The sequence below is a fragment of the Eschrichtius robustus genome, chromosome 6, assembly GCF_028021215.1.
Source record: "Eschrichtius robustus isolate mEscRob2 chromosome 6, mEscRob2.pri, whole genome shotgun sequence".
Taxonomy (NCBI): domain Eukaryota; kingdom Metazoa; phylum Chordata; class Mammalia; order Artiodactyla; family Eschrichtiidae; genus Eschrichtius; species Eschrichtius robustus.
In genome coordinates this window covers 144,402,072-144,427,885 of record NC_090829.1, presented here as the reverse complement: position 1 = coordinate 144,427,885, position 25,814 = coordinate 144,402,072, and the positions used below count along the sequence as shown (strand labels likewise).

At 51.0% G+C, this 25,814-nt stretch overlaps 1 protein-coding gene across 2 annotated transcripts in view; it reads right to left on the bottom strand.

The window, feature by feature from the left end:
• Positions 1-21,620: 21,620 nt before the first annotated feature.
• Positions 21,621-25,814, bottom strand: part of PDE9A (phosphodiesterase 9A) — a 99,458-nt gene continuing 95,264 nt past the window's right edge. The window contains exons 16-19 of one of the 2 annotated variants that reach the window (XM_068545798.1): positions 25,550-25,678; positions 24,017-24,112; positions 22,480-22,552; positions 21,621-21,734 (exon numbers count right to left, since the gene is read on the bottom strand). In XM_068545798.1, the coding sequence (XP_068401899.1) occupies positions 21,724-21,734; positions 22,480-22,552; positions 24,017-24,112; positions 25,550-25,678 (309 nt within the window). In that variant the 3' untranslated portion in view covers positions 21,621-21,723. The remainder of the gene's footprint in view (positions 21,735-22,479; positions 22,553-24,016; positions 24,113-25,549; positions 25,679-25,814) is intronic. The other variant, XM_068545799.1, reaches the window with a different exon arrangement.

Here is a 25,814-nt window from a genome sequence, read left to right as displayed (position 1 = left end):
GAACCATGAATATTGTTAAGAGGTCAGTAACTACCTAAAGTGATAGATTCAATAACTATTAAAATCCCAAGGGCATTTTTTTTTTCAGAAATAGAAAAACTCATTGTAAAATTCACATGGAATCTCAGGGGACGCTGATTAGCTGAAACAATCTCAAAGAACAGAGCCAAAGGACTCACACTCTCTTATTACAAAGCTACAGGAATCAAAAGATTATGGTACAGGCATAAAGACGGACATATGGACTAATGGAATAGAATAACCCAGAAATAAACACTTGCATATATAGTCAAATGATTTTGATAAGGGTGCCAAGACCATTTAACGGGGAAAGGACAGTTTTTTCAGCAAGTGGATTCGGGAAAACTAGATATCCGCATGCAAAAGAACGAAGTTGGACCCTTACCTAAACCATACATAAAAATTAACCCAAGTTGAATCAAAGATCTAGATGTAAGACCTAAAATAATTAAACTTTTAGAAGGAATAGTGGTAAAGTTTCATGACTTTAGATTTGGCAATGATCTCGTGAATATGACACCAGCAACAAGAGAAAAGGCACAGGCAACAAAAGAAAATAGACAAACTTGACTTCGTGAAAATTTTAAAAATTTGTGCATCAAAAGACACAAAGTAAAAAGAGTAAAAAGGCAATTACAGAATGGGAGAAAATATTTGCAAATCATATATCTGATCAGGGATTACTATAAAGCAAACAACATGATTCAAAAATAGGTGAAGGACTTGAATAGACAGTTCTCTAAAGATACGTAATGGTTAACAGCACATGAAAACATGTTCAACATCGCTAATCGTTAAGGAAATGCACATCAAAACTGCAGTAAGATACCACCACACACCCAGCAGGATGGCTATTAAACAAAACAAAATGAACAAACAAAACAAGTGTCGGTGAAGATGTGGAGAAATCTAAATTGTCCCTGATTTGGCCAAAGAGAGAGGCTTCGACCTGGCTCCTGTGTCATTTTTTTGGTCACATCCCATCATTCTTTGAGTACTCTCTCACTTTCTGGTACAAAAAGATTTCAGGCTTATCTTGTGCCTTCCCTCCCAAGCCCTAGCATCAGCCATTTCTCCAAGGAGCCCTGGTTTCATTTATTGGAGAATGGCAATTAGAAACCAAGATCTGGGCACTGGGTGTGCTCACTGCTATAGCGGCCTAGGCCCCCTCAGGAGACAGAGAGAGGAAGTAGGTGCATGAATACACACACTTCTACATGGAGGTATTTCTACATCCGTCTGTACATATTGCAGACCACGAGCTCACATGGATTCCTCCAGTCCAGTGCCACAGAGTTCACTCTCCTTTCTTCCCTTTCCACGTTTGCGACTCCCTTTTCCAACAGGAAGAAATCTGGCTCCCATTATGCTACGTATATTAACTATTGGATCAGTCCCCTGTCCCTACCGGATCTCCCATGGATGGCACCACCCCCGGCGTGGACGCCCTGCTCATCCCACTCCGGCCCTGACACCCCGTGGGCCACCACCATTGCTGTCTCCACCACCGTAAGTAAACCCTCCTCACTCCTGTCAGGGTCTGGAACTCTGCACCAGGCTCCTGCAGGGGCTAGACCCCGTGGCTGCCTCCTTATCTTGCTTGGGCTCCCAAACCCTGTGCCATGTTGCTGACACCATGGGCTCACCAGCACAGACCCCTCCTCTCCCCGGCTGGTTCCCGGGCACCCTCCTGCCATCCTGTGCCCCTCCTGTAGACTCCCTTACACACTGGGTTCCACCACTGCCTTGCCCAGTCGAACGGCTTTCAGACTTAATTATTAAGGGAGGGAGGGAAAGTAGCTGAGGATTTTTTTTTTTTTTTTGATGTGGACCATTTTTAAAGTCCTTACTGAATTTGTTACAATATTGCTTCTGTTTTACGTTTTGCGGTTTTGGCAGCAAGGCATGTGGGATCTTAGCTCCCTGACCAGGGATTGAACCTGCACCCCTTGCATTGGCAGGTGAAGTCTTAACCACTGCACTGCCAGGGAAGTCCCTGAGGATTTATTAATTTTGTCCTATATTTTGGCTTTTTATACTTTGAAAACATTTACTTAGTGGCTCACAGGTTCAAGGTTTGTCTGTCTTTCCTAAGGAATTGTTCTTTTTACTACCAACCAAGGACCTTCATTACGCCTAGTAATGCTCTCTGCCACAAAGGCATTTTTACTTGGTATCAACATTACAGCATCAGCTTTCTTTTGGTAAATCCTTTCTTGGTATATTTCCCTCAACCCTTTCCTTAATCCTTTTGCTTCATTATATTTTAGGTAAATCTCGTAAATAGCAGATGGCTGTATGTTTTTCCTACTCTAAGAAGTCTGTCCTGTAACTGACAAGCCTAATATATTCGTAAGAAATGTAATTACTGGTACCTCTGCACTAAGGTTATCCATCTTGCTTGGTGTTTTCCACTTACTGCATCCTTTTTCATTGCTGCCTCCCTTCACTCTCTTTCCTTTAGGTTGATTGGCTTTTTTACCCATCTCCCCCAACCCTGCACACACACGCTTTTGCCCACTCCACTATTTTGCAAGTTATACATTCTATTTCTCTTCTTTCAGTGCAACAATGTGATAAAACAAAGGATATTTGTTACAGAAGGAAAACTGTGGTGGAATAACTACCTCTTTCTGGCAATGACTCACTCAAAGATGAGGTAGACAGGTGTGGCAGGGCTCAGCATCGACCAGCCTCTCCCTCCAGGTGTGCCCCCTCCACATGGGTGGGGGCTGGGGAAGTGTTTCTTCTGCTTCCCCTAAAGTCAGCCCTGGAAACTGAGCTGCTGCAGGTGAGATGGGCTTGTCTGGGGAGGCTGAGACAGTGTGTGGGATGTGGACTAACATACAGTACTTGATGATTCTCCAGTATGATCTCCCTGGGGGAGAAGGAACAAATGGCTCAGGTGGCAAGATCCTGATAAAATGAAGATGAGAATTTGTCATTAAAGAAAAATGGCATTATTTAGTGAGATGAATGCCCAGCAGCATGTAGTAAAATGAATGTTTCTCCTCGGTGATGGAATCCTGATTTAGCTGGGAACGTTGCTGCCTAGTCAGAGGACTGCATTTCCCAAAAGTGAGAGGAAATGTTGTGTCCTATCCTCCCTCCTCCTGGCATGCAGTCATGATGGCTGGTGCTTCAGCAGCTATTCTGGCCCATGAGGCACTGCACCAAGGATGGCAGAGCAGGAAGAAGCTTATTTAATAAACATATATAAAAATTATATGTTAGGGACTTCCCTGGTGGTCCAGTGGTTAAGACTCTGCACTCCCAATGCAGGGGGCCCCGGTTCGATCCCCGGTCAGGGAGCTAGATCCCACATGCCGCAACTAAAAAAGATCCTGCATGCCAAACAAAGATCTGGCACAGCCAAATAAATAAATAAATAATTTTAAAAATTTGGTTCTTATAAAAAAAATTGTATGTCAAGCCTTGCTCTAATATTTTACAAATATTAGCTCGTTTTGTCCTCATAGCAACCACACAAGGTCTGCTGTACTCAGGTCCACTTGCCCCAGCCCCAAAGTAGCTCAGCAAGCCACCGATAAGAGGAATGTGACAGGCAGAAGCAATGAAAAATTCACCCCACGCCAGCTCTCCACTTATCATGCAGTCTCTTCCCATACCACCTTCTGTCTTTTTTTTTTCTGCTCCAGCCCATCTTCAGATGTGAAATTTAAGTTCATTTACACTTGTGTTCATCTTAAACGTCTCTTGCCTGATCTCTGCCTCACTCCTCTGTGGCTTTCCCACTTCTCCCATGTACTAATCTTAAAGCACGTCGAGAGAAAAGCTAAATAACCTGGGTGGTGATGATGGACTAACAGCGGACATCTCAACAGCAACGTGTATGGCGAGAACGTAGCAGAACAAAGTGCCGAGAAAAGGAAATAACTGCCAACCTAGGACTGTACATTTGGCTAAATTATCCTTCACAAACTTGCAGGAAATAAAGACATTTTCAAACAAGAGAAAACAAAGGGAGTTTACCATGAAAGGAGCTAGACAGCCAGATACAGAAGTGAGCAGAGGATTTGGTAAATATACACAAGTATTGACTTTGAAAAATAACGATAATGGTCAAAGTCTACTTTGGGCTGTTAAAACACCCAGGTAGACCCCAAAACACTGGGCAAAAATGACACACAAACGAAAGGGGGCAATCGGAGTGAAAGATCCTGAGATGTTTGCATTTTGCAGCAGGGTAGAGTTAGTCACTTTAGATTCCGTTAATCTGAGTATACAGTTAAAAACATAATGGTGCCACTGAAAGACTAGACATAGAGTAAGTACGTAACTCTCAAAGAGTAGAGAGAAAAAAATGGAATAAAAAAAATCTTAATCCAGAAAATGAGGAACAACACATATCTGCAAGCAGGTGTCGGGAAGGGGGTGAGTCAGGGTGAGGGGGTTATTGCCTGGGAAGCTCTGTGAGCACCTCGGAATGTTCTGTTCTAGGATAATCTTAGGACCAAGTGATGGGCGAGGTCGGGTCAAGAGGAAGGATGGAGGTTGCAGCTGAGAATGGGCTGGAATTGGTGTTCTTCCCCCTTGCTTCCTGCAGTGACAAACTGTGATGAATCTATGCTTTTTCTTCTCAACTAGACTGAGTCTTGAGAGCAGAGACCATGACTCATTAAAAATATATACATTCATTAACCATTTGAAAGGGTACAATTTGGTGACATTTATTGCTTTCACAGTGCTGAGCAATCACCACCTCCTCTAGTTCCAAGTATTTCTTCACCCAAAAGGGACCCTCACACCCCCTAAGCAGTCACTCTGCGTCCCCAAACCCCCAGCGCCTGGCAACCACCAGGCTGCTTTCAGTCTCTACGTAAAAGGAAACTTCTGTTTTCAACTCACTACCCTTCACTCTGACACCGAATGTGTGGGTTTATTCCCCACTCCAACCGGTTCTCCAACTCTGACACCAGCTGTCCTAATTCAACTCAGTCCCGATGCTGAGTACCCAGAGTTAGTGCAGACCTCACAGGCTGAGGGCTCAGCCCCACGAGACGGCCCCCCCTGTGGATGCCGACCCCGAGGAGTGGGTCCCCAGGTTCCCACACTGTGTCTGGCTTGGCTACAAATCAGGGCGTCCCGCAACCCCCTTCTCGGTTTGATACTTTGCAAGGACAGTTCACAGAACTCAGGGAAACACTTTACTTACATTTGCCAATTTATCCTAAGGGATGCAGATGAACAGCCAGATGAAGAGGTAGCCAAGGCAAGGTCCAGAGGGGTCCTGAGCGCAGGAGCTTCTGTCCCCATGGAGCTGAGGCACGTCACCTTCTGGTGTGTGTGGATGGGTTCAACCCGGAACTCTTTGAACTCCTTCAGTGGGGTTTTATGAACTCTTACTTAATCCTCACGACCAGATGGATGTCATTCTGACCCCTCCTTTAAAAGCAGGGCAGCTGAGGCCCCAGAGGTTAGCAATAATTGATCCTGAATTTGGACCTGGCTGCCTGGCTTCCGAGGCAAAGCCCATGGTCCCTGCTGGTCTAGCGGAAATTGCCGCCCCATGGCCGCCTGGTCATAGGAAAGCCTGTGGCTGGTGCCATGGGAGCCCATCTTTGCCACTTTCCACGCAAGCACCCTCCTTATCACCACCCCCGAGGCCCCTCCTCACAGCGAGCCAGCGGTTTCCCAATGAAATCCCCAAAGGGACACTCGAAGAAACGTGCTTTCTGGCCCTTTCCAGGTTGCACAATGATGGGATCTCTTCCTCCCAAATCCCCCTCTTGTTGAGTGCAGTCAGGTGTGATCAGAGGACTAATCCCCACTGAATTGTCAATGATGCATCAACTTATCAACTTTTTTTTTTTTTACCCTTAAAAAACTTCCAATCCATTAATTTCCTATTTTGCCTTCTAAATATTCTTGCTTCCAACCCTTCAATCAAAGCAGGACCAGACAAGACTTTCCTTTTCCCCCTGAGGTTTTCCATTTTCCCTGTTTTCCCAGGATTATAAAGCACTTTAGATTTTTCTCTTTGTAGATTGGAAGTTACCACTCGAAACGTCTTCCTGCTTCCCATTTTGCATTTTAATGATGGACACTTCCTTAATGGAAAAAAATACATTTCTGATGGAGGAATTGAAAAAAATTTTTTCTGTGGGAGACTTGGTGGCAGGAGGACCCTGCGTGTTCCCCGAGTCAGGTGGGAGACTGCATCTCACCTGGGAGGGACAGGCTGTACAGATGGCGCTGCAGCCGAGGAAAGTGCCGGGCAAATCACACGGAGCGGAAATGGGAAGCACCTCCTAGTCCTCTCCTAGCAGCCGAGAAAATTGAAAACCCCAGGGAAGGACAGGCAAGCGCGGCGTACATGTGCGTGTGTGCGGGCACATGTACACCTGTGGGTGGGTGCACGCGTGTGTGTGTATGTGTACGCGGGTATTTGCAGCATCTGGACCCTTCGCAGGGGAGAGAAAGGCACGTAAGGGTCGCTCTCGTGTCCTGAGAACTTTGGTTGCGTTGGCTGGAAAGCTGCCTTCCCCGGGGAGCCGCAGGGGAGGCTGTGACGCCCCCTGTTTTGGCCCATTTCCTCCTGTGACAGTGTTCTCCCCAGCAAGGCTTATCCTGCTTCCCTGGCTGCCAAGGGGCCCCGTCTTAAAAGTACACTCGGTCTCAAATGTGCAAAGGACTCATTTCCTTGCATTTCTTCAGAATTTGATCTCTCTCCTGAACTCAGATTTTTCAGCTTGAATTTCATTTCCTTGTTTCCAGAGGACATAAATTACCCACTTCAGAGGGAGTGATCACCGTGCAGTGGAGTCAACTTTCCAGCCCTTGGGACCTCCCCTGAGCATGGGGAAGACCCTCCAAGCTGCAGGAAAGCCCCTGGAAGCCTTTGACAGACAACCCCCCCACCCCACCCCACCCATCATGATCTGCTCTTCTGCTTGAACTCGCACTTCACTCTCCGGCAATTGCTAAAAGCCAATTCTCTTAAGAGCCAATTTGCCGAATGACCAATTCCCTGAATTTATGGTTTCTTTGAACTAATCCATTGTAGTTGAGCAGTTTTCAATTTGTGTTCATATCAGCATATTCAGACTGTTCTTCTGTCTCTGCCTCAGTGCCCTGGGGATGGAGGGGTGTAGAAAGGGGCCTTTTGAGAAGGCAACGGGGGGTATGTTTTAAGCCTGTGACCTTGACTATGAAGAGTTCTGATCAACCAGCTCTTTAGTAACATGAAATAATTGTCATAAAACAAATATTTCATATTGAAGAATACATTCAAGACTATGCTCAGTGATGTATTTTTCATAAATATGTTTTTTAGATGGATTTATTCTTCCATCTGAAGGTATAAAAGAGGTTGCCGGTCGCCTGTTCTGTATCCGTTCTCCGTTTTTTTTCCTTTAGCACAAGGTCTCCTTTTGGGGGAGCACCCTTATGCCTAGTAAACAATCACATTTCCCTGCCTCCCTGAATGTAGGGAGGACTGGAAAAATCTAAGCAAATGTATTTGGGAGGAACCTCATAACAATAAGTCTTGCAAAGGGACTCACCTGGGAGGCATACTCTTTGCCCTTCTGCTTACCTTCTTTCTGCCTGGAATGTAGTCACAATGGCTGGATCTACTGTGGCCATATTGGGACTGTGAGGTGACCTTGATGATGAATGCTGAGAGACTAAATGTGTAAGTGGACAATGGCCAGATCATATATAAAAAAAAGAATGCTGACCCACTAACTGTAGAGACCTGTAGAGGAAACCAACCCTTTATCTTACAGCCAGACTGCTGTAAGTCAGACATGTATGAATTCAGACTGCTATCTCTAGTAAATGGTTCAGGAAGCCAAATAATAACCCTTGCAACAATTGGCCCAAAATGTCCAGGACTTGATTAATAACTGACAGCTTCCCTAAATTTTGTTCCTGCTTGCAACCTGGGACCAACCAGAGAAAGCCAAATATGCACCCCTAAAGAATCACATAGGACCCCCACTTCTAGTGAGCCTGCCTACAGCTTCCCACACCAACAGCCTCCATCAGGGCACATCTGGAGCCTTCCTTTTTCTCCACTGTGAAGCTTTCCCCCACCTCTATCTGCCTGGGAGTTCTGACCCCCTTGCTACAGCCAGCTCTGAATAAATAGCCTTTGCTTTCTCATTTGAGCGGGTTTCATTTATTTCCATGATGCCACATATTAAGGATGGTGAAGAAGAAGCACAAAAGGACCTGGAGCTCTGATCAGAGGAGCAGCTGCTCTACTAGCTCAGGACTATGCTGGGGAAATAGAATGAAAGACAATATCTCCTCCCAATCCAGAAACCATCTCCATAAAGGTAGGAGAAAAAGAAAGTGATTTAATTATTGAACAAGCATTTAGCTACAATGTGATGTGCATCCCAGGTAATCTGTTACAGAGACTGCAAAGACAGGAATCTTTCTCTTGTATGTAGCTAAGTAACTATAACCCATTATATTCACATTTCTAAGATGAAACTGCTCAATTTCTTCTACCTTTATGACTGGAGGTAGGGTTTGTGTCATGGAGTCGGGTGCCAACTGAAGTGGGGCCATCTCTCCTCCTAGGAAACTGGGAGATGGGGTATTAACCTCCTCGGTGATTGCATTTCAAAGAGACACTCCCGGGTCCTTGAGGAGTTGTGAGGCTGGCAAGAGGCTTATTTCACATTTGACCCACAACTGCTGATCTCCAGACTTCTTAACATGACAGAAAACAAGCCTCTATCGTCTTTAAACCACTCTTATTTATAACTAGCTTGAAACGCAATATCCCACAAAAGCACAGTTTTGTACATTTTTTTCAAGTCTGGAAAATTCTCTTATCTTTGAATATTGCCTCTTCCATGCCTTCTACTCTGTCCTTCTTAGAAAATATCTATTACAGTGTCTCATTCTATCGTCCTTGTCTAAAGATTTCTTTAATATTTTTCAGCCTTTATCTGCTTGTGTTACAGGTCAAACTTCCAGTTCATTAATTCTTTCTTCAGCTGTATCTGGTCTACTGTATAATCATTGTGTTAATTTTTTATTTCAATGAATCATAACAAATAGATCTAAAATTTTTGTTTGCTTTTTAAAAAATTCTGCTTCTTTAAAAAAAATTCTGTTTCATGTGTTATGAGTGCTGTTCTCTATATGCTGCCTAGAAGAAGCCATTTTAAGTATAAAGACAGATTAAAAGGATGGAAAAAGATATATTGTGCAGACACAGATGAAAAAAAAAAAAGCTGGCGTGTTGATATTAATATCGACAAGTCGATTTTCAGTACAAGACAAAGTCGATTTCAGTACAAGAATTGTTACTAGGGATAAAGAAGGACATTACATAAAGATGAAGGGGTCAGACTATCAGGAAAACATCACAGTCCTAACTGTGTATGTCCTAATAACAGAGCTTCAAAATACATGAAGAAAAACCTGAAAGAACTGAAATAAACTAACCACAATTACACCTGGAGATTTCTGCGCTGCTTTCTCAGTAATCAGTAGAACAAGTAGACCGAACTTCCTGGGCCAGGAAATCAATGTAGCACTGAGATAACCATGGCAACAACAAACCCAAACCATCCAGGCTCCTGACCAGATGGTCCAATGCCCCACACCAAGGCCTGCAGGAGGTGAGCTACAAAGTAAAGATGTCAGTTCTCCCCAAACTGAGAAACATGTTTAATGCAATTCCTATCAAAATCTGAGCAATATTTTATAGATACAGAAAAGATTATTCTAAAATTTATATGGTAAGGTAAAAAATCTCCTAAATATTTTTAAAGAAATATAAAATGAGAGGAATCAGTCTATCTGATTTTAAGACTTACTATATTGAGACTGTGGTATTGGTGGAGGGATAGACACAGAGATCAGTGGAACAGAGCAGAGAACCCAGAAATAGACCCACACAAATATGCCCAATTGATTTTTGACAATAGTGCAAAAGCAATTCCATGGAGGAGGACAGCCTTGTCAACAAAGGGAGCTGGGCATCCACAGGGGAAAAAAGTGAACCTCAACCTAGGCCTCACACTTCATATAAAAGTTAACTCAAAATGGACCATGGATTAAAATGTAAAACTATAAGACTCTTAGAGAAAAAAGAGAAGAAAACCTTCAGGATTTAGGGCTAGGCAGAGAGTTCCTAGAATTGATGTCAAAAGCGAGATTGGCAGAAGGAAATGTTGATAAATTGGACTTCATCAAAATTAAAAATGTTTGCTCTGTGAAAGGTGCTGTTAGGATGAAAAGACAAGCAGCAGACTGGGAGAGAATGTTTGTAAACCGCATATCTGCCAGAAGACTAGTATCTAGAATATACAAAGAACTTCCAAAACTCAACACTAAAAACAATCAAACAGGCACAGGGAATGCCACTCAATACTCTGTAATGGCCTATATAGGAAAAGAATCTGAAAAAAAAAAAAGGGTGGATATATGTATCAATATTTGTATAACTGATTCACTTTGCTGTACACCTGAAACTAACACAACATTGTAAATCAACTAGACTCCAATAAAAAATAAAACAATGAAACAACAACAATCCCCAAACAGATTTGAAAGTGAGCCAAAGACATGGGCACACATTTTACCAATGAGCATCTATAGAGCACATCTTTTCAGACGTTCAACACCTTAGCCGTCATGGACATGCAAATTAGAGCTACAATGGGCTCTCACTAAAGTAAAATAAAACAGTGACAATACCAAATACTAAAGAAAGAGTGGGGAAACTGGATCACTTGGACATTGCTAGTGGGAAAGTATAGGTATAGCTGTTCTGGAAAACGGTTTGACTGTTTCTCATAAAAGCAAGCAAACCCTGGCATGTGACCTAATAAATAACACTCCTGGGCGTTCATCCCAGAGAGGTGAAACATCATACTCATGCAAAACCTGTTGAATGTCTGTAGCAGCTTTATTAGTAATAGCCAAAAAGTGGAATCAGCCCAGATGCCCTACAAGAGGTGAACAGGTAAACAAACTGTGATCCATCCAACCGTGGAGCATTACTCAGCCATAAAAAGGAACAAATTCCTGACGCACACGAGGACCTGGATGACCCTCCGGAGAACGGTGCTGAATTAAATAAGCCGACCGCAAAGGTCACATACTGTGTGATTCCATTTATAGAACATTCATGAAATGGCACACTTTTAGAGATGGGGGACAGACTAGTGATTGTCAGGGGTTAAGGAGGGGGTGGGGTGGAAGGAAAGAGGGGGAGGCTATAAAAGGGCAGCAGAGGGCTCCTTGTGGGAATGGAACATTCTGTGTCCGGACTGCATTAGTCAACAGCTCGGTGGTGATTCGGTACAGAGTTCTGTAAGGTGTTACCATGGGCGGGGGGGGAATCTGGGTAAGTCCACATGGGATCCCTCTGTGTTCTTTCTTACAACAGCAGGGGAACCTACAATTATCTCAAAATAAAAAGTTTAATTTAAAAAATGATCATTTTGGGAATTCCCTGGTGGTCCAGAGATTAGGACTCGGTGCTTTCACTGCCGAGGGCCCGGGTTCAGTCTCTGGTTGGGGAACTAAGGTTCCACAAGCTGTGTGGCATGGCCAAAAAAAAAAAGATCCTTTTTCTCGGTTATAACATCAAAGAGAAGGTAATTTCACGGAGTCCACGTGGTTCCTGAACATCCCAGTGCTGGGAGAAGTCTCTCTGTGAGGCAGACCTCTTCTGGATCCCTTTGGCCTCTCCAGACACCTGCTGACCCAGTCGGGCCCTCAGCAAATCAGGCCGGATCAGCCTGAAGCCAGACAAGTCTCCCCACAGAGAAAACAGTTCACTTGTTGGCTTCGAATGATGCCTCCCGAGATGTGGGAATGAGGGGGGTGGGGGCAGGCTGTGGGCTTGGAGGGTGTCCCAGGGTGGGTGCAGGCCCTGAGCTGGAAAGTGTCCTGGGGGTTTGGATGCAGCCTGTGGATTGGTTGGTCGCTGAGTGACCCACACCCTGCCCCGCCCCGGCTGTGACGATGAGGGTCTCCTTGTGGGGAATTTAAAGGAACCACAGAAGATCCTGCTGGAGGGGCTGGGAGGGGCCCACGCCGTGGAGGCCCCGAGAGCTACGGTGCTGTGTGCACAGCCTCACCTGGACCCAGGAAGGATCAGACCCAGGTGCCTCGCCTTGAGTTGGGAGCTCCCTTCAGCTCCCCAGGAAGCAGCGCTTGTTGGACGTGACCAACTGCACCGGCAGCACGGAGTATTGCCCACCCGCCTTGTGGGCACGGCAGGTGATAAACGGTGACTCACAGGCCAGGCTGCGGTCAGCGAGGATGACACGGCTCATAAATGAAGAATTGCAGACCTCGTGGGTTAGCGTTCTCTCGCCCCTCTCCCTGGGGGCTGCTTGACCTCGCGGCCCCTCACTCATCAGCAGGCGGGTAACGGCTGTACAAGGGTGGCGGCCTGACTGCCTAGAGTGGCCAAGCTGCTTTTGCAGCTTCATGACAGGAGAAAAACACCCTTTAAAACAGGAGAAAAAAATACCCTTCATAACAGGAGAAAAATCTCCCTTTATAAACCGGAGAAAAATACCCTTTTTGGTCTTTCTGCAATCCCATGTGCCTTCTTTATGCCCCTTCATTTCTGAACAAAAGCAGACGTATTTTTCCTAAAGACAAACACTTGGAGAATCTATTTAGCTGAAGTGGTGGAGCGGCTCGTCACAGAGGATGGAGAAAATACCGCCAAGCTTTTTCCCAGGGGCTTTTGTGAGATCCTGTCAGAAATGAGTGGTCTGACCTGCGGGGAGACCCGTGCATTTCCCTTCTCGTTCACTCTTCCAAGCTTCCTTGAAGTCAATTTGAATGCAATGCTAGTAACCCTTTCAGCTGAAAACTTGAGCAATAGACCCAATGATTCCACTAGGTTAGCGGCATAAACCACATTCCAAGTACCTGCCTTTTAACTGTTCTTCCTTCACTCACTCATATGTTCACCAAGCACCCTTGAGCACCTTGCTCGCCTAGGCTGGGTACCATCAAGAAGGCAGAGAACTTGCCTCCCTTGCATTGCTGGGCGCCCATCCTCACCCCCCACAGTGCGCTCAGGTGTTTTCTTCAGATACCAGTGAGGGCAGCTCACTTGTCAGAGATTAGCTTAGCTTATTCATGTGGTGAATGAGAGAGAATGAGATCGAGATTTAAAAAAAAGGTTCCTAATGCTTATGGGAATTTTTTGCAATTCTAATGAATGTGCTGACGTGACCTGACCTAGAGGTCCTTGGTGGAATGCGGAGTCTGACACATTTGCTCGTATCAGGCAGGTGCCCTGGAGGCTCACAAGGTTATGGGCAAGGTTAGATTTCCAATGTGCCCAAGAGAATGAAAACATAAGGCAGTTAGTTCATAAACAAACTCAACCACCATGCTTATTTCCACAAACTCCACACTTACCTCACTCAGTTCAAGTTGCATGATTGACTCTGGGTAATTAAACACCTAATTATGCACCAGCAATTCCCAATTGAATTTAGCCCTGAACACCCACTCCCTAATCATCGTCTCATTCAGGGAGCCCTGAGGGAGCCCCCATGTCTGCAGTCCCAGTGGGGAGCATTAGGACTCCAGAGCCCCTGGGGTCTCCATGGCGGGGCTACCGATGACCCAAGAGTATGGCTGCTTTTACTTTTATGGGGGTAGGGTTTCTCTGACAATAAATATAAAGAAAACCATTTTCACCTGCTTAGAGGCACCGGGACGTGAAGATAACTTCTCAGCTGCTCTTCGTAGGGTTGGCCTTGTGCCTTCACATCTGAAATCAAGTAACTCTTGGGCGGGTTAGAAAAACTAATGGGATGGGGGGCTTGGAGGTCAGGGAGGAAATGGGCATTGAGAGGAGACTGGAGAACAATGCCAGCTGTGTTTTACACCACGGTCATACCCACTCTCGTAGATGGCAAATGGCCATACGTTCTTTGCAGCTCTGTCTGTCATGAAGCGGGGCCTATTTTCCACCCCTTAAATCTAGGCTTGGCCAAGGGACTTGCTGTGGCTGATGGGACACAGTGACTGTGGTACTAGATCAGACTTGAAAAGTGCCTGGGCCCCGGGGGCTTATGCTTTCTTGCTGCTGGGACCATTTTGCCATCACATGAATAAACCACATTTTATTAACCTGCCACATGGTGACAGACACACGCGTGGCTGCAACTCCAGCTGACACCAGACACTGCCAGATGTGTGGGCGAGGCCATGTAGACCAACCAGCTCCAGCTGAACTGGGCCAGACCAACCATCCCACCCAGTCAGCCCACGAAGCCCTGAGAAATAATACACGTTGTTGTTTCAAGTCACTGAGTTTTAGGGTGTTTGTTACACAGCAAGAGCTGACTGACACACTCCCGATTCTTACCCAGATGGTTGAAGGCAACATTTCAGGTTTGAGTTTGGCCAAGCAGAGGGTCATCATTTGTTTTCCTGGATTCTTACATCCAGACCATCCTTTTCCTTCTGTCCCATTTCTACCAGTTCTCCCTTTTGAGTCACTCTGTGCTCAGTGCCCAGTCCTCTCAAAGAGACCCCGATGGCCCATTCCTGCCTCTGCATCTGACCTGAGCCTGTTATTCTCCTTTCCTCCAGGTACCTGCCTTTTGCTTTCTTCAGAACCTGGCTCCTTTGAGGAAGCCTGACCAAGAGAAGACGTCCCCAAACAACAGAGCTACCTCCCTGCCTAGGGGATGTACATCACTGATGGCCTCCTGCAATGATGCCTTAACTCACAGAGAGATGCAGGCAGGCTCCTGAGGGTACCTGATGTTGATGGAGAGCTGGGTGCCAGACACTGTGCTGAATACTCGGCACACACTAGCGAGTTAATCCTCACAACAAGCTAGGGAGGTGGAAATTGACAGATGGGGAAGCTAAGACTGCAAGGGTGTAGGGGGTGGAATTGTGTCCCACCCCCCAAAGATTGTAACCACTTGCGCCTGTGAGTGTGACCTTATTTGGAAATGGGCTCTTTGCAGATGTCATAAGTCAAGGTGAGGTCACTGGATTGGGCTGGGCTGTTGTCCAGTGGCTGGTGTGCTCATAAGAAGAAGGAAATTTAGGCACAGAGACGAGGGGAGAAGGCCATGTGATGTCCCCAAGAGCCAGGGACCACCAGGGATGGCTAGCAGCCGCCAGAGCTGGGAGGAGGTGAGGAAGGATTCTCCCCTAGAGTCTACAGAGGGAGCTCGGCCCTGACAACACCTTGATTTTGGACTTCTGGCCTCCTGAACCGTGAGAGAATAAATTTCTCTTGTTTTAAGCCACCAAGCTTGGGGTACTCTGTCACAGCAGCCCCAGGACACGAGTACAGGAGGTGGGCAGTCCACACCATCAGTGAGAAGAGGATTCCAGAAGGGCTGAAACCCAATCCTGCCAGATTCTTTGCAGAACAGGCAGCCTCTAGACAACGCCCCGTCCTGATGGCAGAAGCTGGACCAGCTCAGAAGGGAAGGAGCAGCCCGGCCTGGATGTCAGTGGAGGGGCTGCCGCTGGAGGAGCTGGCTTGGGCTTCTGGAAGTCTCGCAGAGTTTCCATTCAGGATGGATGGGCTTGTCTGAGGGGAGAGGGTGATACATAAACAGATGAACATTTCTGCCAAGTTCCTTCCCAACCAGTACACTGTGGTCGGCACGGTGCATATACCAGACTGGCAGGTATCCTCGGCCCATGCAGTCAGCAGGCATCTCCATGGAGGTGGGAGCTGCGTGCCACGCTGCCCGCTGCAGCCCTGGGGTCGATTAGCATCTGTGGGACACACATGGGCTATGTAAGGGCAGGTGCCTCTGGACATCACAGCAGCAGTGAGAACAGGCAGATCGGTCAGCGGCCGCAGTCACCGAATATCTCCTGTTGCATTCTAATCGGCACGTCCAACACATTCTGAATTTCTTGTGGAGCTAATTTTAAGGAAAACGGCAGAAATTAGTCCAGAGTTCTCATGGCCGTGAGTCATCGTGGGATGCTGCAGTTTCAACACGCGTCTTGCTGCCCCGTGAGGGACCGTGTCTGCCTCTGCCGCCTCTCCTCACGCCTGTCCCTTTGTTCCTTAACGAAGCCCAAATGTTCTTATTTTTACCCCGTTCACTGCCAAGTCTGAAAACCGTGCCAAGGATGGATGCTTGCTGTCTTTTGAGCGTCCTTCCTCTCAGCTGGGAGTGAGGTGCACATACGCTCACAGATGCGCGCGCACACACACACACACACACACACACACACATTGTGCAGGATGATTTTTCCTCTTAGTGATTCTCTAGGTTAGTGACCACAAACTCAAATTCATTCGTTCGATGGGTAAATGTCTGAGCCCCTAGTGGGTGGTGGTCACCAGCATCACCCCCAGGGTGTATGGGGTCCAGGGAACTCATTTTTCGCAGGGCTCCTATCCTTTATAAACAATGCGAGTCACCCCAGATCACCAGGAGCAGCAGGGGCCATGGGGCAGGCTTGCAGCCGGGAGGGTTGATGCTTAGCCGGGCCCAGTGAGCCTCAAGTCCACTCGGTGGTGTTCGCAGCTGGACACCCGCCCCCTTCTTACAACGGACCGCCGGTCCAGCTGGACTTAGGCCTAAATGGTCCCTCAGACCCCAGCTCCATCTCTCCCTGGGCGATGCGGCCCCAGCTTGCACCCCTGGCAGAGCCCGGTCCTTCCCCACAAGCCCCAGGGCACCTGCGGCCCAGGCCCCTGCCTCGCCCGGACGCCTGGCGGTCCTCTCCCTGCCCACCCTGGGCTTCCAAGCCCATGGGCTCCTCCCTGCCTTGGGGCCTCTGTCGTGCTGTCCCCTCGTGTGGAAGCTGCTTCCTCGGATCTTTGCCTGGTTCCCTGCGTTTATCAGCCAGCAGGACTCAGGGCTCTTTGCTCCAGAAAGCACACAGCAAAGGCTGCAGCTCCCCGCCCACCGGGCCGTCCGCTTGGAAGGCTCTCCCTCCTCCCTCTCCCGCCCACTGGCCTTTCAGGAGGAGACCCTTGCCTCCTTCTGAAGGTTCTGGGCACCCTGCGTGCACCACAGGCAGTGCCCAGGACCCGTGGCTTCCCGACGATCCTCTTTGGTTTTCCCGCTGGCCCGGAGCTCCGAGGGGGTGGACACCCAGAGTGGCACCAACGCACATGCTTCGGGAAAGGGACTAGCTCGGCCAGGAGGGCATCATGTTTTTTCAAAAGAAAGCCGGCACGTAATCCGGGAAAGGATATTTTCCTCCTTATGAATGTGAAAGTTGAGGAACTGCGGTTTGGGTCCCCAAACCCTGGGCACGTCTGTGACCGCGATGATGGGCCCGTATTTGGAATCCGGCTCATTGAGAGTCACGGGGCCGCGAGGCCCTGGGCACGTGTGCGGGGATTTGGGGCTGGTAAAGCCCGTCTGCCCCCGACACCTTCCACCTTGGGCGCCAACATTTCCCCCCCAGAGAGTCATGCCTTTTCCGTGTCCCATTTTAAAAATAAAATAACATTTATTTATTTATTCTACTTAGAAAAGTAAAACCAGTCACTGCAGAAAATTTGGAAACTACAGGAAAAATTGGAAGGTTCCCCCACCCCACTGCCCGCCTGTTTCAGCCGGAAGGCTGACTCCGCCTCTGCAGCCGAGGAACTGAGGCGGGGCTTTGGTTTGGGTCCTTTGGCTGCGGCCGACTCAGCGTCCTTGGGTGAGAAGGCCCGGCCCGTGGATGTGGCCTTGACGTCTGGGCGCCTCCGAAGGGCCTCCTCCTCTCAGCACGCCCCCTCGCGTCTCAGGCGATGGGCCCGACGCTCCTCAGGCCTCTCTCCCAGCTCACAGGGCCCCTGAGCACCGGGGGAACCCGGTGGGGTGTTCCCGTCGGGTGTGTGCTCGGGGCCACGCCCGTGAGGAGGCCCTGGGTGCTGGAAAGGCCTCTCCGCCGGGACAAGCAGTGTCCCAGAGGGAGGAGGGGCAGCTGCCGGGCTGCAGGTCGTGGTGTTGTGCGGGGGACCTGGCTTCACTCCTGCGGTGCTGGCCCCGTGCTGGCCGTCCCTGGACACAGGGATGAAGCTGTGTGAGGTCCTGGGGCGGCCGTAGCAAAGCACCGCCGACATGTATTCTCGGGCAGTCTGGAGGCCGGAAGTCCGAGAGCAAGGGGTCGCAGGGCTGGTCCCTCCCGAGGCCTCTCTCCTGGGCGTGAGGACGGCCGTCCCCTCCTGTGTCCTCACGTGCGTCCCTCTGTGTGCGTCTGTGTCCTGATCTCCTCTTCTTATACGGACACAGCCCTCCGCATTAGGACCCACCCCAATGACCTTATTTTAACGTAATCACCTCTTTAGAGATCCGACCTCCAAACACAGTCACATCCTGAGGTGCTGGGGGTGAGGACTTCCAAGTGCACATTTTGGGGGACATAATTCAGTCCATGACAAGGGAACTCACCCCCCAGGACCTGGCTCCTACCTGAGGCACCCACCCCCAAGCTCCCGAGACTGCGGTACCCGCTGCCCCTCCGTCTCCGCTGGTACGGGCTGGAAGCCCAGCCTGAAGCTGGGAAAAGCTGCCCGAAGACACTTCGAATCCCCAACACCCTCCCCGGGCCCTCTCGGCTACCAGCGGACAACGGCCCCCTCCAAATCTGCAGCGACAATTTTATCTGCCCTTCAGACAGATCACAGTTAAATTCTTTGGACTTAAATTTTAAAAACTCCCCTCACGGTAACACTGGAGGAACAGTAGGAGCGAAAGAAGCCTCTTGTCTGGGGCCCATTCCTGGTGTGGGAGGGAACCCGCGTCAGCGCTGCCCTTGGGGTCGGGATGGAGGTGGCATTTCCTGCGGCCACCCCGACCCGGTGGGGCAGCTCTGTGGCGCCTGGCTCTTCGCTGCCGGAAGCGACCTGTGAGCTGACCGTTCCCACCGATGCCTGCTCATCCAGGGTTAAGTACTTAGTGTGTGTGGTGTTTGTTCAACCCTCACACTGAATTGACTTTCCCGCGTGATTTTGTTAAAGATGTCACGCTGGCCTCAGAAATCATGGATGGAGGAGTCCACGGGAGGTGCCCGTGGTCTGAGACACGGCAGGCAGCATGAGACAGCAGGGTAGGGGCATTTGGCCATGGGGACACCATCTAGACAGATGAAGCTCTCCTTTCTTCCTTCTTAGCTGTGAGGTCAGAGCTGAAATGACAAGTGGCTGCACGGCCTTTCTGACGGCGGTGGAGAAGCAGGCGGCCGCAGCTGTGTTCCCAGGGCAGCGTGCCCTCAGAGCTGAGCTCCCAGGATGACGTTAGGAGGGGGATTTGTCGGGGTTTATGAGATCCAGTCTTTGTCTGACACGTGCGTCATTCCTTGACGGCTCAGAGAAGTTCCTGGGGGAGAAAAGCCACAGAAAAGAGTGCTATCTTGTCCTCTTGTATGAACACAAGGTGATGGAGGCGAGGCCGGGTTGCAGGATGGGGCCAACGTCCCACTGTAACACGCTGCGCGCAGGTCTCGGCCCTGAGCCTTTTATCCTTCACTCTGACTTTACACTGAGGTTGATGGTGGCCCCCTCCTCCTCTCCACCCTCCGTTTCCTACGCGGTCACTCAGCCAGCATGTGTGGTGCCCCAGGGCAGGAGGCCTTCCAGGTGCTGGTGTGCAGGCTGACCCGGGTGGATGGGGCCCCTGTCCACGGGCTCTGGGGCTGGTCTGTGCAGCAGGGGGGCGGCTGGCGGTTTTTCCGCCGCTCACGGGGAGGGACGTCCCGTGTGAGAGGCGACTCGGGATGGGGCCTCATGATCCCCGGGCCCAGCTGATGGGGGAGGAACTACCTGCAGTGTGGAAACACTTTTGAAGCAGAAGGTTCAGGGCAGCTTTCAGTGGGATCCGGATGCTCTACGGGATCCCGTTAAAGGGACCAGGCTGGCTTCACAGGGACCCGGACTGTCACAGGTGCTGCCAGGACGGTCTCTCCTCTTGTTTGTTGATCCCATTGTCCCAGGACTTGGTATAACCTAACCCAGTAATGCAGATGAAGTGTGTGAGTGTGTGTGTATGTGTACACACACGTGTACATGCGATTGCCTGTATAAGTGTATATGTGCGTGCACGTGTATACATGCATGTACACGTGATTGTGTATGTGGACACACATGCGTGTGATTGTGAGTACACATGTGCCTGTGTATCATCGCATGCTCATGTATGTGTATGCATGTGTATTATGATCATGTGTACAGTGCACAGAAGCATTGTGTGTGGACACCTGGGCATATGTGTGATTGCACATGTGTATGTGTGCGTGTGTCAACATGTGTATTACATACGGGTGGTTGTGTGTATATGTAAGCATGTGTGTATGCATGTGTGGATACAGGTGTATGTGTATGCCTGTGTGGACGTGTGTGGACCTGTGACTGCGTATATGTGCATGTGTGTTTGTGCATGTGTGTGCATGAGTGTTAAATTCAGTAATCATTGTATGAAGTTTGATCAGGGGCAGAGTTTGGTGAGGTAGGCATTCAGCATAACCCAGCAGACAGAAGGCACCATTCAGCGCGTTCCCTCACCGATTGGGAGGGCGGGTGATAAAGTGTCTGTATAGGATGATGTGCAGGTTGAAGGCATCAATATCTAAACACCTACTAAGTTTGGGTTGTATTTTAGCCAAAGCTGCGGTATGTACTGGCTTTAGCAGGATGAAAATGAAAAACAAAAATAAGAAGAGAGGCGGAACCCAAGCCCCCTCTCCATATTGAACTGAATTCAAGAAGAGATGGAATGTCTCACAGCTCAGAAATGAATTATTCAAAGATGGGAAGTAATATTCTGGAATTCACCAAGAGGGAATAGATGCTCCGAGGACACTGAACCAACATGCAGATGAAATGTCCCCAGAGCTCAGATTACGCTGACGGCCTGTAAAGTCAGTTTTTAGAGCAGAAGCTTTTGGGGGGACAGAGGTGGCGCTCACAGCCCCGGGAAGCACACGGGGAGGGGGTGCTGGGCGAGAGCTCAGGCGTGCGCAACCTGCGAAGCCCGACCGTGAACTAGCCTGGGGCTGGGTCTCCCCTTGTGGGCGCAGGGCCGCCCACGACGTCCCCAGTGCTTGTCCCTAAAACAAAGGCAGGAAGAGAAGGACAGCTTCATCCCCTGAAACGGGGGCCCGGAAATGTGCTGAGTAAACGCGGCTCCTTTGCCTATCTGCCCACTGAAACGTGGAATTCCCATGCTGAAAACGGGCTCCAGCGTGTGGTAGTTGGTACCCCGCGTGGATTTCTTGGGCTCACGCCGCCTGCAGCCTGACCGAGCTGCCTCCGGCCTCACGTCCCTGGACACAGCCCCCAACGTCCCCCTCGCAGCTCACAAACAGGACACGCACAGCCCCGCGCTCCGGGCACCGGTGTGACATTTAATGCTGAATTACACGGAGGCACGCAGCTCATCACTCAGGCCATCACTCTGAGACACACGGGTGAGGAAAGCACAGTGTCCTTTGTCTCCCCGTGGGAAGCGGGGGAGATTCCTGTGGTTTATCAGAAGCAGCCCGGGATACACAACACTACCAAAGAAAAAGGACAGTACCCATTTCTGTATAAGAATATATTATTTAAAAGACAGTTTAAAAATAAAAATTCTGTACAGCATCGTGAAGTCCTTTTTTGTTGTATCAGTGAACAAAATGGTTCTTAGAAAACATGATCTCATGGTGGCAGACGCTCAGGACCACTTCTCCCTGCAGGGACGATCCCGCAAAGCCCAGCCGGCCGGGTCCAGAACAGCAGCCCACAGCACTCTGCTTTCTTCAGGCATGATCTGCTTGGAAAAGGAAAAAGACGGCTGGTTTGTGATTGTGGGATCGGAAATGTGCGGGCAATGCCACAAATGTCACAGGCTCACACACGAACAATGGGCACTTCTTCTGCCCCAGCACTCTGCTCGTTTAATCACTAAAACAAGAGGAATGGGATTATTGCCTCTAGTTTAGAGACTGGGGCTCTGCGGCTCAGAGAGGTTGAGACGCTTGTGCAAGTCACTCAGCTTGTAATTAGCAAAGCCCGGACTCAGAACAAGGATTGCTGGATGCCAGGGCCTGGCACCGTTCCTCTGTGAAACCATCGCAGTTCTCATGCCCTGCACCCTGACTGCTCTATAAGCGAGGATCTCCCAAGTGACCCTCATACACGTGTGTGGTGTGACGTTACCACGCGGAGGCCGAATGGGCTGGTTTGCCTTCTACCTGGACTAAATGCAAGCGCGCAGGAAGTGCTTGCAGCGACATAAGCAAAGACTTTATTTTTGAAAAGCTTTTAAAAAGCGCTTTTCCTTGTAAGTAGTACCTATGCTAATCATTGATCTTTTTCTAAGGCATGGCCCCTTCTTTCAGAGCCTAATTGTAAAGATTATACGCAAGGAAGAAACGTTTCATTTAAAAACATTCATACATTCAGATTCTCTCCCTTCCTTCCCTCCGTCCCTCCCTCCTTCCCAGAGTTCCACGCCGTCCCCATTTCAGTCTGAACTACCGTATACACTGAGACATCATGCAGAACAGCATTACCTTCGCTTTTTCCCCCATCTCTGCTTTCCTCTCTTGACACGGTGCTCTCAGGTGTCAGACTCTCAGCCTTCTGCTGTAACCAGGACAGAGTGTACGGGGAAGGCAAAAATCAGGCTCCAGGAACCAGTGAGTGAGTGACTGCTTGTCTGCTCAAGACCTTCCCGGGGCTGCAGATGCTAAGACGTGGGAGGAGACTGGGGTCTGCAGCCTGGGGGAGCTTCCCGGACAACAGCTCTGCACGGGCCACCTTCCCTGCGGTCAGAGGCCTCACTGCACGCGGCCACTGTCCTCCCACTCATGCTGGCCGCAGATGCAGCACCAGCGCACTGGTGGATGCGGGTGCGGAGTCCAAGGCCCTTTCACCTCTTTTGTGGGTCTGTTCTTTCTGGGAACAGGAAGGGGCACTGGAGGGTCCTAGCGGCCCTTCTGGGCGGCTGGCCTGGGACCTGGAGACTGAGGCCTTTGCAGCGATGGCTCTCAGTTGGCCCTGGGGAGTCAGGCCCCTTTAGCCCTCCTGTCAGGGGGCTCGGCAGGGGGACACCGCCTCTTCCATCTGTTCTCGGCATCATTTGCTCTTAGGCTCTTGGAGCTTCAGGACCCGTCTGTGACTTCTTGGGAGAAGAATCCAACTAGAGGAATCGGCTGCTGGCCTGGATTGCCCATCGACCCATAAGCATTTACCGAGAACCACAATGCCTGCGGCATTGTACACGAAGGAGGTCGAGAGCTGCACCGAGGCTCAGTGGGGCGCAATGGGAGCTCCTGGCTGCAGAGACGGGGTGGGGCCCTGCCCGCAGTGAGGACAAATGGCACAGAAGGGGGCCCTTGGGTGGGTGCGGGGGGACACCGGCCAAGGCCAGAGGGGGACCGAGCCCGAGGCAGCAGGGACGGGCCCCGGAGAGAGGGGGAGGGAGGGTGGACGGAAGGGAGGCCACACCCAAGTGGCTGGACGTCACGGGGGGAGGTCCCAGGGGTCCCAAGCGTCAGGAGGACCTGAAGCAGATCTGCACACACTGGGGTCCTGCCTTGGCCAGACCAGCTTCTGGGGCTTTTCTGAAAATCTCTACCCCAGCTCTGAGCCTATGAACTGGACCTCCTTGAAACACGGGATCAACCCCAACAGCAGCCTAGAGCCAGAGCCAGACCCTCCTCAAGGTGCCACGCTGCCACGTGGTAGCCCTGTGGCCGGGTCGTGGTGGTGGCTTTTCCCGTGCCAGGGGGAGCGTCTCTTCTGCCGCCCTCCCTCTGCACAAGGTCAGCCCCGGGAGGAGGTGAGGGGCCTGCACGGGGCCAGGGCGCCGCTCTGAGGGGACGCAGGCAGCCGAGGCGCTGTGATGCTCTGCATTTCCCGTGGGCAATCACGACCACGGGGCACCGACTCCGCCCGAGGTTCTGTGCGCTCCACGCCGTGCGTTCCCCGAGGACTGGCCCCTCTCCTCCGCGGGGTGCACACGCTCGTGTCTGGTGGGCCCCCCGGGTTGTGTGGCCGGGCCGTGCGGGCCCCGCGGACCCCCGCGCCCGCAGCAGGCCGGCTCACCTCCTTCACGGCGTCGTCCATTTGCTTCAGCTCCTCGTAGCGGTCTCTGGATTCCCACAGGGGCTGCAGCATGAGCCCCTCCACCGCAGGGAAGAGCTGCGAGGGAACAAACGGGCCCTCTCAACAGCTGGTCATCCTCGCGGAAAACGTTCCAGCAAAACCGTGCCAGGTCCCGTGCGTCCCGGGACAAAAGCCGCACAGGAAATGTGCTTCTGTCCAAGGGGTGCTTTTGGACCTCTTGGGTCTCGCCTGCGGCGGAATCCAAGGTGCCCGAGGTGTGGGGCCGTCTGGTCAATGACTCCCGGGAGCCCTTGGGGAGGGGGAGCCCCCGCTCGCTGCCCACCCACCCCTTCCAGGTCCCTGCTTCCCGCTCTCACACTGTCCTCGCGGACCTGGCAGAAGCCACCCCCTGCCCTCTGCTTCAAGGAACCCCCGACCGTCCACCCTGCAGACTCTCATCTTCCGAACGCCAACCTCGCCCACTAGAGCCCTGGCAGCCCCGGGGTGGGAGGGGTGAGGCTATTTCCCCCCCCGCCCCGCCGCCGCGTGGCCCAGGACCCCTCCGCTCACTCCGCGCGCAGGCCTGGCCCTGCGGCTCCCGCCGCCCCGGGTCCACTGCTGAGCATCTTTACCTTCGAGACTCAGCTCCGAGGGGCTCGCCTCCCACTCCGAGACCCCCGGCAAGCCCCAGGGAGCCCTGTGCACACAGCCCTCAGCCCCTCGTGCTTCCTGTGCTTCCCCAGCCCTGCTCCTGCCACCCGGGGGAGCCACCATCGCCCTGCTGTGCCCTGGCACCCAGTGCCCACGGGGAAGACCCCGCAGCCTGAGGAAGGAAGCTGCAGGCAGGGAGACACATTCTAGGAGGAACGGAGCCACGGGGCTTGAGGAAGGGTGTGCTGAGGCAGTTCTGGAAGGCTGCTGAGCAGGGCGTGGGGTGCCCAGGCCAAGGAGGGTGGGCTCAGAGGTGGAGGCTTGAAGAAAGGCAGGACCAGGAGCCGAGGGCCGTCCTGCAAGACAGGAGTGGCTGGGAGGGCGGGGGGCTGTGTGCCCTGTGCTGGGGGCAGTGGGGAGCCATGGAAGGTTCGGGAGAGAGGCAGAGGCCGTCTCCTTGCTGAGGATTAACCTGGTGTCAGCCGTGTGCTGGGTGGGGTGGGGGGCAGGTTAGAGGGGCTTCTGTAGGCGGAGTTGAAAGGCTGACAGGGCCTTTGGCAGGTGCCCTGGGAAGCGGGGGCCTGGGGGCGCCCCAGAGACACCATGGAGGAGGGTGGCCAAGGAAGGGGAGGCCGAGAGGCTCTGCGGCTTTGCTGTTGGGCCACTGCCTGGGGGGCGGGGCAGGAGGCCAGGAGTGGGGGGTCTGTTTCGAACACGCGGGTGTTAAGATGGATGGGGGGCTTCGGGTGGGCGTCGGGCAGGCGGCCACTGCACACGTGTGTGTCCACGTGAGCGTGTGAGAGTGTGCGTGCACATGTGCATGTGTGTGCACACATGTATTTATCACTGCTGGGTCACCAGCTCGTGGTGATGGTCACTCACCTTGGTCACCGTTTCGAACATCGGGATCAGGACGAACTTGATGAACCCAATTTGGGCCGTGGCCTTGGTCACTTTGTCCCGGTCCATGAAAGGGGCCACGGGAAGGCCCTCCGACTTCTCGCGGTCGCTCTACGGGGAAGGCAGAGGACACAACATTAAAGAAAGAAACACCCGTGGAATCTGGGAGCTTCCAGGATCATCGTCTGAGAGGAAGAGAGAAACAGCTAATACGCCAACGGAACCACCCGCATCATGCACATTAGTG